The sequence below is a fragment of the Anoplophora glabripennis genome, unplaced genomic scaffold (genome assembly GCF_000390285.2).
Source record: "Anoplophora glabripennis isolate ALB-LARVAE unplaced genomic scaffold, Agla_2.0 scaffold34, whole genome shotgun sequence".
NCBI lineage: Eukaryota > Metazoa > Arthropoda > Insecta > Coleoptera > Cerambycidae > Anoplophora > Anoplophora glabripennis.
The window spans coordinates 822,692-837,752 of NW_019426074.1; the positions used below are offsets into that span (position 1 = coordinate 822,692).

Genomic DNA, 15,061 nt, shown 5'->3' on the forward strand with positions numbered 1-15,061 from the left:
TTAGGTACCTTTGTTCATTGTTGAATGTTCTTTGTTGCATGTCTTGTAAGTAAGTTATTTTTCAAATGTTATTTTTAATTGGTCACTACTTGCTCATAAAGTATAGCCAACCCGTTCAAAGATTTCTGGACTTGATAAAGTTAAAGAAATTAAATGCATGAAATAATATGTAAAAAAAATAAATTTTAATTGTTGTTGTATTTGTTACCAATTTTTTTCAAAACCGATTTATCTCGCAAACCGTTCATTTTTTCGAAATAAATAAAGAGTACCATTTTTAAAGAAAAACCTTCAGAGTATCTAATAATAATATTTTCAGTTTGATAAAATTACTTCTGTCAAAATTTTGAGAAAAATTGTGATAGGGCCAGTCCGTTTCTGGACACCTGATAATAGCAAAAAGTTGATTTTAGCATCAAATCGTAGAGCTCCATGTGTAATACAACGTACGAAAATTTTATTAAAATATACAGGGTGGTTTCAAAGTTATAACCCTAAACGTTAATTTCTAGGTACCCCTTTGACCCCCCATAACTCCGTTAGGGGGCACATTAGGAAAAAAAATTATAGGAAGGACTAGTTTTATTTTGACCTCCCCTATACACTCCCGAGAGATTAGGAGGTACTTACCGGACACCCTGTATAGTTTCCCACAAAAAATAATCATCTCACCCTAATACACATTAATGTTTTATTTTGATGTGATTTGATGTAATTAAACATACACGTAGATTTAAATTTATTTTTTGATGAAAGGTTAGTAGTGACATCTGTCAAGTAGTTTATTTACAGCTGTTAATTTCAGAAGTTCATCTAAAGTGTGATTTTTACTATGGATAATGTTATTGAACAAAGAGTTTGCCTAAAATTTTGTGCTACAAACGGAATTTCCTGTGCTGAATCGTTGAAAATGTTGCAAAAGACGTATCGTAACTCAGTTTTATGGAAAACGCGAGCATACAAATGGTACGAAACATTTAACGGTCGAGAAGTGGTTGATGATTTGTCACGTTCTGGTCGTGTTTCAACGTCTTCAACTGAACAAAGCATCGACAAAGTGAAGGAAATGACGACAAACTATAATGACGTCTAAAACGTCATTATAGTTTGGGAGAGCTGGCATATGAACTAAACATATCTTATGAATCAGTTCGCACCATTTTAGTTATTCTTTTGGATATGAAACGCGTCACAGCACGGCTGGTTCCGAAAGAACTGAATAGACTTCAAAAATATCATCGCAAACGTGTTGTTGAAGACATTCTTGAAAGAGCTAATTCGGATTCTACGTTCATGCAACGATCAGAACTGATGACGAGACATGGGTTTACGAGTTAAACTTACAAACGAGTCGATAAGCTACGGAATTACGCTTTTCTAATGAACCGAAACCAAAAAAAAAAAAAAAAACACGTTTGAGAGAGAATATCCGCTGCAAAAAAGCAGATTTATGGAAGGACAATTCTTGGACTTGGCATCACGATAATCTACTATCACACAAAGTGATAATTTTGAATGAATTTTTGACCAAAAACTCAACGAATATCATCGAGCTGCCACCGTATTTGCCGGATATGACCTCTGCTGACTTTTCCTCTTTCTCAAACTCAAATTACCACTTCTTGGAAAAAGTCATAAAACAAAAATCGCTGATGGAGTTGAAGTCCATATCGGAATATACCTTTAAAAAGGGCTTTGATGACTAGGTTGTTCGTTGGAAAAAGTGTATTGTTTCAAATGGAGCCTATTTTGAAGGAAGCAAAGTAAATTTTGATTATTAATTAAATATATTTTGCTTTATTGAGAAATTTCGGATACTTGGATACAAAATGTATATACACTTTTGTTTTCAAATATTTAATCGATACTTAATTGTCCGCCATTCAATTCATTGCATTAAATATTTGTCTCTGCAGGGTGTTTTATCACAATAAATAGTGTAAATAAATAAATAGATAATTCTGTAAGTTAAATACATTATGTTTGATTATCAAAAGAGGTTCCAATGTAATCAGATCTATCATACAGACTGTCTTAGGAAAAATTTAATAGGCGATAGAACATGTAAAATTAAAAAGAAAACTTCATATAAACTTGTATGTTTTAAAGCTTCGTTTTCGAGGTACAGGTACAAATTAATACAAAACCCATTTTTTTCTTCAAATATCTCAAAAACTAAATATTCTGCACTATACTGATGTAGAAGTTTTAATTTTCTTTTAAGTGGTAACCCTTACAAAATTATGTATGTAAATTATTATTATTTCTATGCTAACATTTATTTTGTTAATTTCACTGCATTTAATTGTGTTTTTACACTCTACTTCCCTAAATATGTATTAAATGTAGGTATATGTAACAAACATATTTGTTTTTAATCAGTCATGTAATTAGGTTGCAAGCATGGAAACTATATGAAACGTAAACAAATAATTTCCCTATGTATATATTTGTATTACTGAAAAAATATGAAAAGCTATACTTTCGACTCTGCCAAAATATAATAAATCATATGACACTATAAAAAATTACTTAGGTAATATTTGAAAAAACCTATAGAAGTTAATTATGGAGGTCAAGGATAATATAAAAAAATTACGTAATTTTTACATTATTTTTGATAAGTAACAAAAATTTCTATAACTAATGACCAAAGTCAACAAATAGACGTTTCATTAGTTGTATAATTTTTGCACAAAAGGACACCAATTCATTATTTATTTTTTGAAAAAAAACATTGAAACGCAACATTTTCGGTACTATTAATGATGGAACTAGAATATTTACAATTAAAGTAAAACCTACACAACAAATAACTATGTTATAAAGAAATAATTTTTTCTTACTTTATTATTATATTGTTATGTTTAGTTGTTGTAAAAGTGAATGAATGAATGTGATTTTGATTTTATTTAATGGGCGCCATAAATTTTATTTTAGATTACTATGTGCAGAGCTAACTTCAACTGGTAAGGGTGTGGTTTCCTTTATTTCTATTTATTTGATGACAATTGAATTTATTTTTTTAAATGACATAGATTTAAGTTTGACAAATCTGTATATATTACAAGTTATCAAGCAACATTTTATAATTAACAGAATTGTTACTTAACCTAATTTATTAATTAATTTTTATATGTTTATGTTATGATTTTATTCAATGTCGACTTACTAAAACCTTATGAATTGAATTTTAAATTTGTGTTATATTTGCATTTAAGGTTGTTTTGAATTTGAGTTTTTAATTTGGCCAAATTTTAAGTTATACAAGTCACGTTTCCACATGCAGTTATATTGGTTTCACTGTGCTGTGGTGCATTCCTCTGCTCTCCGATATCCTTAGGATCTGCTGCCTGTGCTGCTACCACTTCACTACACTTTTAACTGTTACCAACTTCTATGAATTTCACAATATTTTTACTTTTGTTCAAATTTTTGTGTCTAAACTTTAGGTTCACTACTCTTTATGATTAAAAACTTTTATGTATTTTGGCAATGTATGAACAAAATTAACGATGTTTCTTGCTTGAAAACTTATCAGAGACTGGCTACTTCGAGCTCGATTTTTACTTTTATTGAACTCAATACAAATCACTCGTTGCTATTGAAGTGTCAACATAAACTTTTGAGAAATTTTTATTTTAGAATATTGACTTTATGCATATTTTAATCAGAATAATCTTTACGTATTTAGATTCTACTCTACGTTCAAATTGAAATTTTCTACCAATGTTTAATTTTGGAAATTCTGAATAAATTATGCTGTATAGCTTGATTTTATGCCTGTAAATTTACTCAATGTCTTTAAAATTAACTCTTTTTCATGTTTATTAACAGTATTTTCCTGTTTTATGTTGCTTATTCATTGAAATGTTTTTCGGTCTACCGATTCATAGAAAACTTTCAAAGTTTATACACTAATTTGAACTTAGATTAGAATGTCAGTACAGTTTCTGATGTTTAGAAGGTCTTTTACACACTGCACAAGTCATTTTGCGGTTCATGCAGTTCATCAATACTTTTAAATCTACAATTTTACAAATTTTGTCGATGCATAAATATGGCGTTACGAAAACGTTACATGAAACTTTTTACAATGGCTTGAGTTTAATTCCACTCATAAATTCTTAATGTAGGTATGCTATACTTTAATTTTATTCATGATTTTGTTGCATGTTTTTCATTTATGAGTGAAACTCCTTCTCTGTCCATCGATCAACTTGTCAAAAATTAGAATTTTTTCCAATTTGCTTAAACCTTTACACTAGTATGACATCTAACTTTAACAAATTGTTCGTCCTTCCATTTATTTGCAATTCGCTTTAAAAGTGAGGGTTAATCAATAATATTTAAAACTTATGGTAAATACAAGGTAAAATGTTTATACACAATAGGATAGAAACATTTAGATAAAACTATCTGTATTTAAAACAGTTGTTTTTATACATAAATAGTAAACATGTGTCTCTTGCCATCATGAATATTTTCAATTGATTGTTAATTGCATCAATGTTTATTTTCCTTTCCTTTCTGATCAAAATACTCTGTTATTTAAAGTGTGTTTTGTAATTATTCAATTTAAATTTCGGAATAAAGCATCACTTTAATTTAATAATTAGTCTCTATAAATATTTTTTTAAACTGCAACATAGATGAGCTAAAAAAATAAACGTATTGAATTCTTTCACAGAAACTGAATGAAATGTAGCAATTCTTAACATAAAATTGTCACCAGTAAACTATGTTTTTATCTGAAATCTGATATACCAGATAAAATTTCACACTGACTGGTAAAACATTATTAAAGATTATTAAAACATGAACAATAATTTTGGATTACCCCGTATTTTGTAAAATATTAATTAACTAATGTTCAAAATAACTCACATGTATTGAAAACTTCGGGGAAAATAAAATGAAAATTTCATAAAGGGTTCATTGTTAGGTATTAAAAAAATCCTCAGTTATTTTACGATCCTAGTGACTGAATGTTACCACACGCATTATCTGTCACTTGTATGAAACTGAAGCGGTATGGGGAATATGAGGGTAGCGTATATTTAATTAAAAAAATGTCGCGCACACGCGCCATAAAGCTAATAGCACCCCTAATTTTTTCTTCTAACAAAAACCGCATGTAATCATGAATTGTTTATGAAGTAAATTAGTCAGTGGTTCCCATTGTATTTTTTTTTTAATTCAGTCGCCTATAATCTACCCCGTCGTGCGTCCAATTTTATTAATTATATTTTTTGAAGACATATTAGAGTTCCTCACTAATTTAACATAAAGTAAATAATTTTATATCGTTTAAAGTAGTCAATATAAAGTATATACTTACTGTGTAATAAATAAATACGCTTCTACTACAAAATTTATTTCAATAAAGAATTTATCGATACCTTTTCCTTTCTTACAAGGTGAATCTTTAACAGTAAATTAACACAGCGTCTGCCAGAAAGTTTGTTAAATGTCTTAAAATGTTTATTGATAGTAAAAGAATTAGCAATTGCTTCTACATGTTTGAAAACTCAAAAATTTATTTTGACTATGTCATTTCAATTAAAATGTAGACGCAGGTTTTGCCTGAACATGAAAAAAAAAATTATTTAATATTTAGATATTTCTTCTATCAATCCAGTTTCACACGATATACCTACCCTCTAGTATGCATGTCGAATTCAGGTCGTATTTATATTCTTTTTAAATATTATTGCTTTTTCAATATTAAATTATGTACCATAAAACCATACAAAAATCTATAAAAAATTAAATTTTGAAACAACTGTTACAAGTGAGTGCATTTTGATATATTTTAACAACCTTACCTTTTTTCAGCGCAATACATTGTTTGATTTGGGAAATATATGGCTAAAATGTAATTAAAACACATGATCCATAGTAAAAAACTGTTTTCCTTTTTGATGTTAATCAACTAGGTACTAAATTTATGACACGTTATTCTGGGACACCGTGTAGATGTATTTCGTTATTAATTTTAAGATACGCTTTTATAAGTTTCGTTAGCATCCCCACAAAGAGATTTTTTGTGTGGCCATTAAGGCGACACTTCTTATTTAAATAACGCGATTCTTCCCAGCTATTGAAAGCTTTTTGGCGAACGTGCAGGATGTACTATGTTCCTTACTTCAGAATGAAACTTGCAAAAATTATCCTGCTATCCGCCAAGTTTGTATCCTGTTTGCCTCATCTCGTAGCGAATATTGAAAGTTAAAGTTCAAGCGACTACAAGGAGCTGCGTGTAAACCAATCCCTTAGGCCATTTGTCTCTAACTTAATAAAGCTTACTTCGCGCCGTGATGACGTCAATAAGTCTCTAACCTAGTAATGAGGCGCGTTGAAGTTAGTGTTTGTCTTCTAAAGTTGTTAGCTGTCCAAACTTCATTTGAGAATGTAATTATTATTTGTTCGTTGCGTGTTTATTAATGGCACCGGAGTTGCTAAACTTAAAAAGTTTTTGTAGCGAACCCGTTCCGTATACTTTTGTACGGGGTGAATCAGCATATGTTGTGTATTCTCAACTCATAAGGTTGACTGAAAACGCCCAATATGAGTAAAAACTGATTTTTTCCTAAATTTTGTCCAAATATATCATTTTCGTAGAATTTTGACGCACTGAATATGATACCGTTCTACTACCTACCTCTGACCTCAATATTTATCAGAAAATAGAAAATTAGTGCTTTTTTATATACCTGCAAATTAAAAAAGTAATTACTAAGAACTTCACAAGAAACATAAGGACTTACCACTTTTACCTTCAAAATCAAAAATTCCAAAATTATTGTTAACTGTTTGATAAAGAGAGATATATCGCATTATCGCATTTTAAAATAAACTACAGCTTTAGGATTAAAAATTGAAAACATTCATAGAATTTTAAAATTTAGTCAAATTTGTTGGATGAAAATATAGAATGAAGAGAATAAAGCAAATTTTTTTATAAATTGATGAACAATGTTGTTTTTGGAAAAACCATGGAAAATGTTAGAAAATATAAAAGACGTATAGTCCGGTAGATATGATGCAAATCATTGTATTTTAAAGCCAAATTTTGACAATTATACAATTTTTTTATAAAGATATGATTATAATTGAAATGAAACGATTAAACGTTATATTTAATAAACCTACATATGCAGGCTTTAGTATATTAGGTGTATGATTTTTATTACAATTACATTAAAAATAAATTTAATGATAAAGCAAAGTTACTGTACACCGACATTGATTGATTCATATATAATTTCTTTGTTGATGACATATATGAACATATTAAAGATGATATTAATAAATTAGTAGTAATTTGTTTTTTAATTTTCAGGTATTTAAAAAAAACCCAAATTATGAATTTGCTCAGGAATATCAAAATCAGAGGTCAGTGGCATCATATTCAGTGCCTCAAAATACTACAAAAATGATATATTAGGACAAAATTTAGGAAAAAAATCAATTTTGACCCATATTTGGAGGTTTCACCCAAAAATTTCACTTTTCTTCGAAATTTGTCGTGAAATCATGAATTTTGACTAGAGGATCGTGTTCAGTGCATCGAATTTCTTCGGAAATTATATGTGGGTCTCTTGGGTATACTTTTTTTTGTGTGTGGCTGTGTAATTGAACACGCGTTTATTAAGACAAGCTTACAACATTTTTTATTCTGTACCTTACATCTTGCATCTTACATTAATTAATTAATTAATTCTTGTATTTGGAAAATTAGAATTGAATCGAGGATATGTAATTAAACGAGCACTTAATTCTATGAAAAAAAATAATTTTTAATAACCCTCTTTCACTCTGAAATCGATGAGAATTATTGCTTATAAAATTTACACTTATCTCATTAGATTCATTAGACACATTATCCTGCGCGTTTAATGTTATTTTAACGGCTTAGATCCATTATTTTATCGTAAACAACCTCAGATTTTATTTCGGCTGTGTTTATATCTATCGCTTATTTGATGTTTATGTAAACTTCGCCACCCCCATCTTCAAATTTCGTCGAACCCCCTTTAACATAAAGTAAGGAACTTAAGCGTGCCTAACATGGCGCAAACACGGAACCTATGGCCTTACATCTAATTCAAAGGATGACGTCTGTACAGTTTCATTCACCCCAACTTGATGTAACGGAAATTCTTTGGTGGAGATAAAAATCGAACCTTGGTCTAGAATCATACATCAAGATTTAGTTATTGTTAAAGGACATGGTTCTTGTACTCCAATATGAGGTTTTTATTGGGTCATACTTACAATTGCTTAAGTCATTATTATTAAAACACGATATCAAGAGATAATAAAATGGTAAATGCGAGATGGAAAATTAAGATCATCAAATAGTCATTCAAACAGTATGGTTAAATCTGATAGGCTCAATGAACAGAACAAAATAATCAATAAAAGTACAGAGTTTTATAGGACAAACTAATTTAATAGTTAGTTAATTATTATTATAAAGGCAATTTGAAGATTAAGATTCAAGAAAATTGGCGGACTAAGTTAAAAATATACAGAACTTAATTACGTGTGAAAAGTTAATTCTGTCTTAATTGGCTAAAACCATAAGAGCAAAATAGAAAAGAGGATTTTATTGGATAGGCCGGACGGAGCATGCATTCACTGAGGCCATCTCACGTTGATGCAGCAAAACATTGTCCTTTATATAAATTGTTAAATAGAAATCTGCAACCACAGATCGAATATGTAACAGGTGGGCCAAAAGAAATCACCCTATTGGAACATGCTCTTTTTTTTGCAAATGGCGGCCAATGTCAAATCTGTTTTGACATTTGTGAACTAGACAGATGTAGAATACAAGTGAACAAGCCATGGAGCGATACACTCCCCAACAACGCGGAATAATCGTGTCTATTTTTTTGCGTAACAATTCGTCTGTGGTGTTGGCGCAGCGCGAATTCCGTCGCCGATTCCCCGGTCGTCCGGCACCGACTGCGCAAACACTGCGCCGTTTGGCCACCAACCTTGAAGAGTATGGGACCACACGAGACGCTGCCAAGAGTGGCCGGCCCCGGAGCGCCCGTTCTGCCGAGAATATCGCCGCTGTTGCCGAGGATGTCGAGCTGTCGCCAGAAACATCGACCAGACGCCGTGCCTCGCAATTAGCCATCAGCCGGTCGTCCCTAAGGCGAATTTTGGTCAAAGACCTGCGCATGTTCCCGTACAAAGTCCAGTCCGTGCATCAGCTGCTGCCTGTCGACCGCCAAACGCGTGTAACCTACGCCCAAGCCATCCTCAATCTCGAGGACGAAGTGGACGATTTTTCGACCAAAATCATAATGAGCGATGAGGCTCATTTCCACCTCAGCGGGTACGTGAACAAGCAAAACTATCGCTTCTGGGGCACCGAAAATCTACGAGTGATGCACGAGGAGCCATTACACCCGCTCAAAGTGACTGCATGGTGCGCTGTTCACGCTGGAGGAGTCATCGGGCCATTTTTTTTCGAGGACGCCGCTGGTCAAACGACAACAGTGGACGGTGCGCGCTATAGGGCCATGTTAACCGAGTTTTTTCTGCCGCAATTGAACGAATTGGGACTGGAGGACATGTGGTTCCAACAGGACGGAGCAACGGCACACACTGCGCGAGCCACAACCGATATTCTGAAGGCGGCGTTCCCGGGTCGCCTCATCTCTCGTTTTGGCGATTTGCACTGGCCCGCAAGATCGCCCGATTTAACCGTTCCAGACTTTTTTTGTGGGGTTTTTTGAAGTCCCGTGTTTACGTGAACAAGCCCGAGACCCTGGAAGCCCTCAAGGACAACATTCGACACGAGTGCGAGAATCTGTCGCCCGAAGTTCTCGCTGAAGCGATGAAAAATGCCATAAAACGAGCCCGTATAGCAATCAATTGTGGCGGCGCCCATTTGGCCGATATCATCTCGACTTGACCAATAAAATTCTAAAAGTTCAAATAAACATAATCAAAAAACAGAATCGAAGTTTTTCATTTAGAAAAAAATGAGAGCCAAACAACATCGGATGACTTCTTTTGGTCCACCTTGTATTTACAACCTTTAAATCAATAGAAATAGAATGCGTTGACTGAAATATTTCAATCAACGTAAAATGTTTGAGGTTTGAGGTTATAGTTTATCTTCAGGACTTCAGGTAGGTTGCCGCGTTTTATTCATTAATAAATTTGTTTTGTTTTAGATATAATAAGGGATTTATTGAATCAATTGTCTGAACTGTCTTACTGTTTTTTATTCGTTTTTTATCCAAAATCCACATTATTATTTTTGTGAAGACCATTTTGAGTAAAAAAAAGTTTAAAAAACAGTAATAGGAAGTGCTGTGCCAACACTATTTTTAGGATCCACTACATGTTCACCTATTAATTGTAATAATATCACCTCGGAATCCTCGGATAGTATCCAACATTCAGCAAAACAATTTGTTAACGTAACATTACAGAATTTTCAAAGTACGAGCTGCCGAACTTCAATTTAGGATGATTTTTCACCTCCACCTTATAAAAAACCGAAATGCATATGTTTAAAATTGTTATTTGTTATAAGTACTATATGTGTAGTATATTACATCGTACTGATGAAAACCAATTACTTCGAAACAAATGTATCTAACCATAATTTTTGTCAAATCACTGTGCAATGCATTTTACATAAAAGCAGGTAAATAATTCTTTCAAATTCTTTAAAATTTGCAGTTTTTAATGGTTTCTTTAAAAAATAATTATTACAAGAGTCTCCCTGTACATTTTTTTGATACTTAAATATTTTCGAATTCATAACAAAATGAATTTTGTCACACAGACACTGCTTTAACTTTTTCATTTAACCAAGTGATAATGAAGGTATTTCATAAGTAATGGGTCATGGAAGAGGTGTTAATGGTTCACGTTAATTTCAATGATTAACTTAAACTATTAATAGCTGTTTTGTGATCTATTACTTATGAAACACTTTTTATTCTTTGTGTATTTTGTTACATTTAAATTTACCGCCATTATGGTGCAGCGACATCTATTAGATAGTAGAATTAATGGTTACTCTAATTGTGTTTTCCAATGCAGTTTCCTTAATTATTTTATGGTCTATGGTTTCCGAGTGTGTCGTTTGCTGCACCAGCTACAGATGACGGTACTCTGCCGAGAATAAAACCCTTTTATTTAGTTACTCATATGGCTAAAACTAATAAAATGTGTATGTACAAATTTAAGACTAATTATCCTTTGTACAAGTGTTTTAATCCAAACAAATAAAGAAATGTTGAGACTAAAATAATTTGGTGGATGTAGCCATATAATGGTCCTAAAGTATTTGATTAATTCTAGATAATTGTCATCCAGGGACAAAGAGAAAACGTTTTAATTAAATTAAACCCATGTTAACCCTGAATATTATTGACATCCTTTCTATAAAATAACCTACCAGAATAATTAAATAAGGTAGATTACCGAGATTTATAAAACTGTTATTTCATTGAAAATATATACTGTTATTGAGATCTTGGCATTAATAATGTAAATTTTCGTGGCGCTTCAATTTGAATCCTTATTGACTTTTAGGTAATTGCAATTGAACATTCAAATATTCCCTGAAGCTTTATAATAAATTCGATGGAGCACATTTCTCCAATATTTTAAGATAATTAGAAAAATATGCAAGTTTTGCATATTTGATTAAAATCTACCCTTCATTTCATTATTATTAATGAACAATGCAGTTGAAAAATTATATCAAGGCTTCGAAAGACGAGGCAGTGTTTTTATACATTTTTAGCTGTAGGATAAACGCCTACAAATATTTTTGAAGCGAATGGCCATGGGAAATTAAATATTTAGGGAACACTCAATATATTCCAAATGTTATTTCAAAGCGTGGGTTGTAGGATTTATGACAAAAGTTTTTTCATGCCTGCTGCTTTTACCAAAATAAAAATTATACTTGTGGTACAGAAGTATTATTCGTTTCATTGCGTTTCTCAATTATTTAAAACAAAATCGACGTATTTCGAAGTTTTGTCTCATTTTTTCTACAGAATGAAAATAAAAAATATTTTCAACAATACAGATACCTACGCATCGGAAATATGTATTGCTTTGGGCGGAGAAAGATATTTGGCAAATTAGATATAAAAAACAGGAGATGTGGAGACCCAAGTCATGTTTAAGAGAATATAAAAAATATCACAAGGATGCTTTTATATGCACATATGCATAAAAATTGTTTTTGCATTTGTGGCGAAGGAGCCAGTTTTAGTCGAGTTAAGGATTACGATAGGCGTACCTGCGCTGCGGCGCAAAATACAGAAATGTCCATATATTACAAAGCTAAAAATTTTATACACCGTTATAAAACTAGCACATATTATAGTTGTCAAAATAAGACGATCTAACTAAACTTTCTTCTTTTTAAAGATGTTTGGTTTGTTTGGCTTAGCCACTAGGAGATATCAATGTCGTCAACGTATAATAAGGTTTCTTTCAAATGACAAAGACGTTGATTGATTTAAATTGATTCGGTGTTAGTAGTGTTAGTTGTTTTTAGACACCACTTATTGACAGTAACTGAGGTAATTACTTTTTCAATAATATAAGAAATAATGTTTATTGCAGGTGACATTGTCCTTTTCCCTCATTTTTTTTATTCCTAATGTCTTTTCTATAAATAGTTATTTTATTAGTTATCCTTAATGCATTTTTTGTAGAAATATGATTTAATTATTATTAAGAAGTTGATTTATTCGATAATAAAAATGAATTCACAAAATAGGGGAATCTGATATGAGTTCAATTATTACTAAGTACTATTATTTTGCTGAATAATTGCGTGTTATTAAAAATTGTGATTTCCAATAATTTTCATTAAAAAACATTTGATTACAAGCTTCCTTACTCTGTAGTACTTTAAACGATATTTTGCTCACAATTTAATCAGATTTGTATAGACAAGCGTTAGTGATAACAAGATAATTAATTACATCACTTTAAAAATACAAAAAATTTGCAATATATGAAAAAACTAAAGAAATAAAATAACAATTGATGTTGCCTGAAAAAAATAATTAAATGGGACAATGTGTTTTTGAGTTGTTCAGAAAAAAACTTAATTTTAGCCTCTAGCACCTAAACGAAGCAACTTTAAACAAAATTAAATTTAGTTAAATCGTATTATTTAGAGCCCAAGAATTTGTGGTACATGGAATATTGTTACACCCTGTCTCTATATAATTGTGATACATAATCTGAAAAACATGCTTGTAAAAATTAATAATAAATCAGACTAAAATTAAGTTTTAACAGGTTTAACAATTATAAACATATAATTAAGCATATTTTGATGAAATCCATTTAATTCTGACGAGTAATAAATAACTACATTATAAAATATTAATATATAATTCTTATGAAAAATGATTGTTGCTAATAAATTAAATATGCGTCAGATATTTGAAGTAAATTATATGAATACCTACATTTTAAACACAGCCACACAAAAATTGACTTTCAGGCTCAGAGGTCAGACCATGTCTATTATACGTTTTTTTGGGTCGCTGAATCCGAATCCGAAATCCATTTAACTCCATTACCTCAGGATTTTTCATAACCTCAAAAAACCGATATTCCGAACAATTAAACCATATAACCGTAAGACTCAAGTTTCCAACGCTAAATCCAATTAACAATTCATAACTCCATGATTCCCTAAACACAACTTCATTACCTTGTACTTTGATCCCATTCACAAAGAACAGTCGATCTAGTTTTTTTTATAACTTTAATTAATAGGACCATCGGTATTAACATTACCCGATGTACAGCACGAGGTGGTTGCACGATCGGATTTCGTACATTATATAACTGGCATAAGAGCTTTTGAAAATAAAGATAATTTGTAGACCGTACTATAAGCTGTACTAATTATTTACATATAGTCGTACAGTTTGCAGTCTTAACTAAAGTAAATGGAAATATGCGTTAATTATTAATATCTGCTGAGTAATAAATAATTACATATTAAAAAAAATTATACTTGAATAACACCGTTTTATAATACCTTCTTTTGTATGTGTACTTTATTTTAATTTTGATTTAAGTAAAATTCATTGTTATATCATTTCAGGCCTTGTTGTTGTGATCCATTTTGTAGCTGAACAATTTAAAAAACTCCCCATTAATCACTGTAACTGCTGCTTTAGATCTTGCTGAAACCCGTATTGAATGTAGTGTACTGGTATTCAGGCCTGACAGGATTGTTCAAATTAGTGTCGTAAAAAATGTTTTTGCAGGGCCGAACACTCTCCTAAAACGTCGACATTTTTACTAATATTAAATCAATATAAATAACATGTAATATCAAAGGTTAATTACACAGCCCACAAAAAAAAAGTGCCAGGTCCGAAAGACAAGACCATGGTATCCATATGGTTTTGGGGTCGCTGAATGCGAATCCGGTGTCCGTTTGACACGACTAGCTCTGGTTTAAGGTCAATTCATGGTCAAATGTAGAAAATCAATTGTCAACAAACTAACCCTATGTATCTAAACGTTTTTGGGATCGCCGAATCCGAATCCGGTGTCGGTTTGACGCGATTAGCTCGGGTTTACGATCAGTTCAAGGTCAAATATAGAAAATCAATTGTCAACAAACTAAACGTACGTATCTATACGTTTTTGGAGTCGCCGAATCCGAATCCGGCGTTCGTTTGACTCGATCAGATCTGGTTTAAGTTCAGTTCAAGGTCAAATGTAAAGCCATTTATGTTGTTCGTATTTGATCCTATGTAAGACTATCTTCAAAATATGGCACCCTTATTTCAATGTGCGTTAGGTTTATAACATCCATGTTTGAAGTGATTTATCCAACAATATCGTTGTAGTAACCTAAGGAAAATTCTTCATCGTTAGAAAAATATTCCTTATTTCTGTACTGATAGTAAAAAGCTTTCACTTTTCCGGCTTGCTTAGTATTTTTTTAGCCATGATATTATGAACTCTGCTCCATTCTCTGCCAGGCCCAAATCTCGAACATCATTTATTTTTTTTTGTG

The 15,061-nt window shown here is 31.5% G+C and overlaps 2 protein-coding genes across 4 annotated transcripts in view; both read left to right on the top strand.

Moving 5' to 3' along the window:
- LOC108913671 (eye-specific diacylglycerol kinase) overlaps positions 1–15,061 on the top strand; it is a 674,863-nt gene that overhangs the window by 382,207 nt on the left and 277,595 nt on the right. The gene's annotated exons all lie outside the window — the stretch shown is intronic.
- Positions 8,856–9,786, top strand: LOC111693120. Its single transcript, XM_023457268.1, has one exon. The coding sequence runs from the start codon at positions 8,856–8,858 to the stop codon at positions 9,756–9,758; it is 903 nt and encodes a 300-aa protein (XP_023313036.1). The 3' UTR covers positions 9,759–9,786.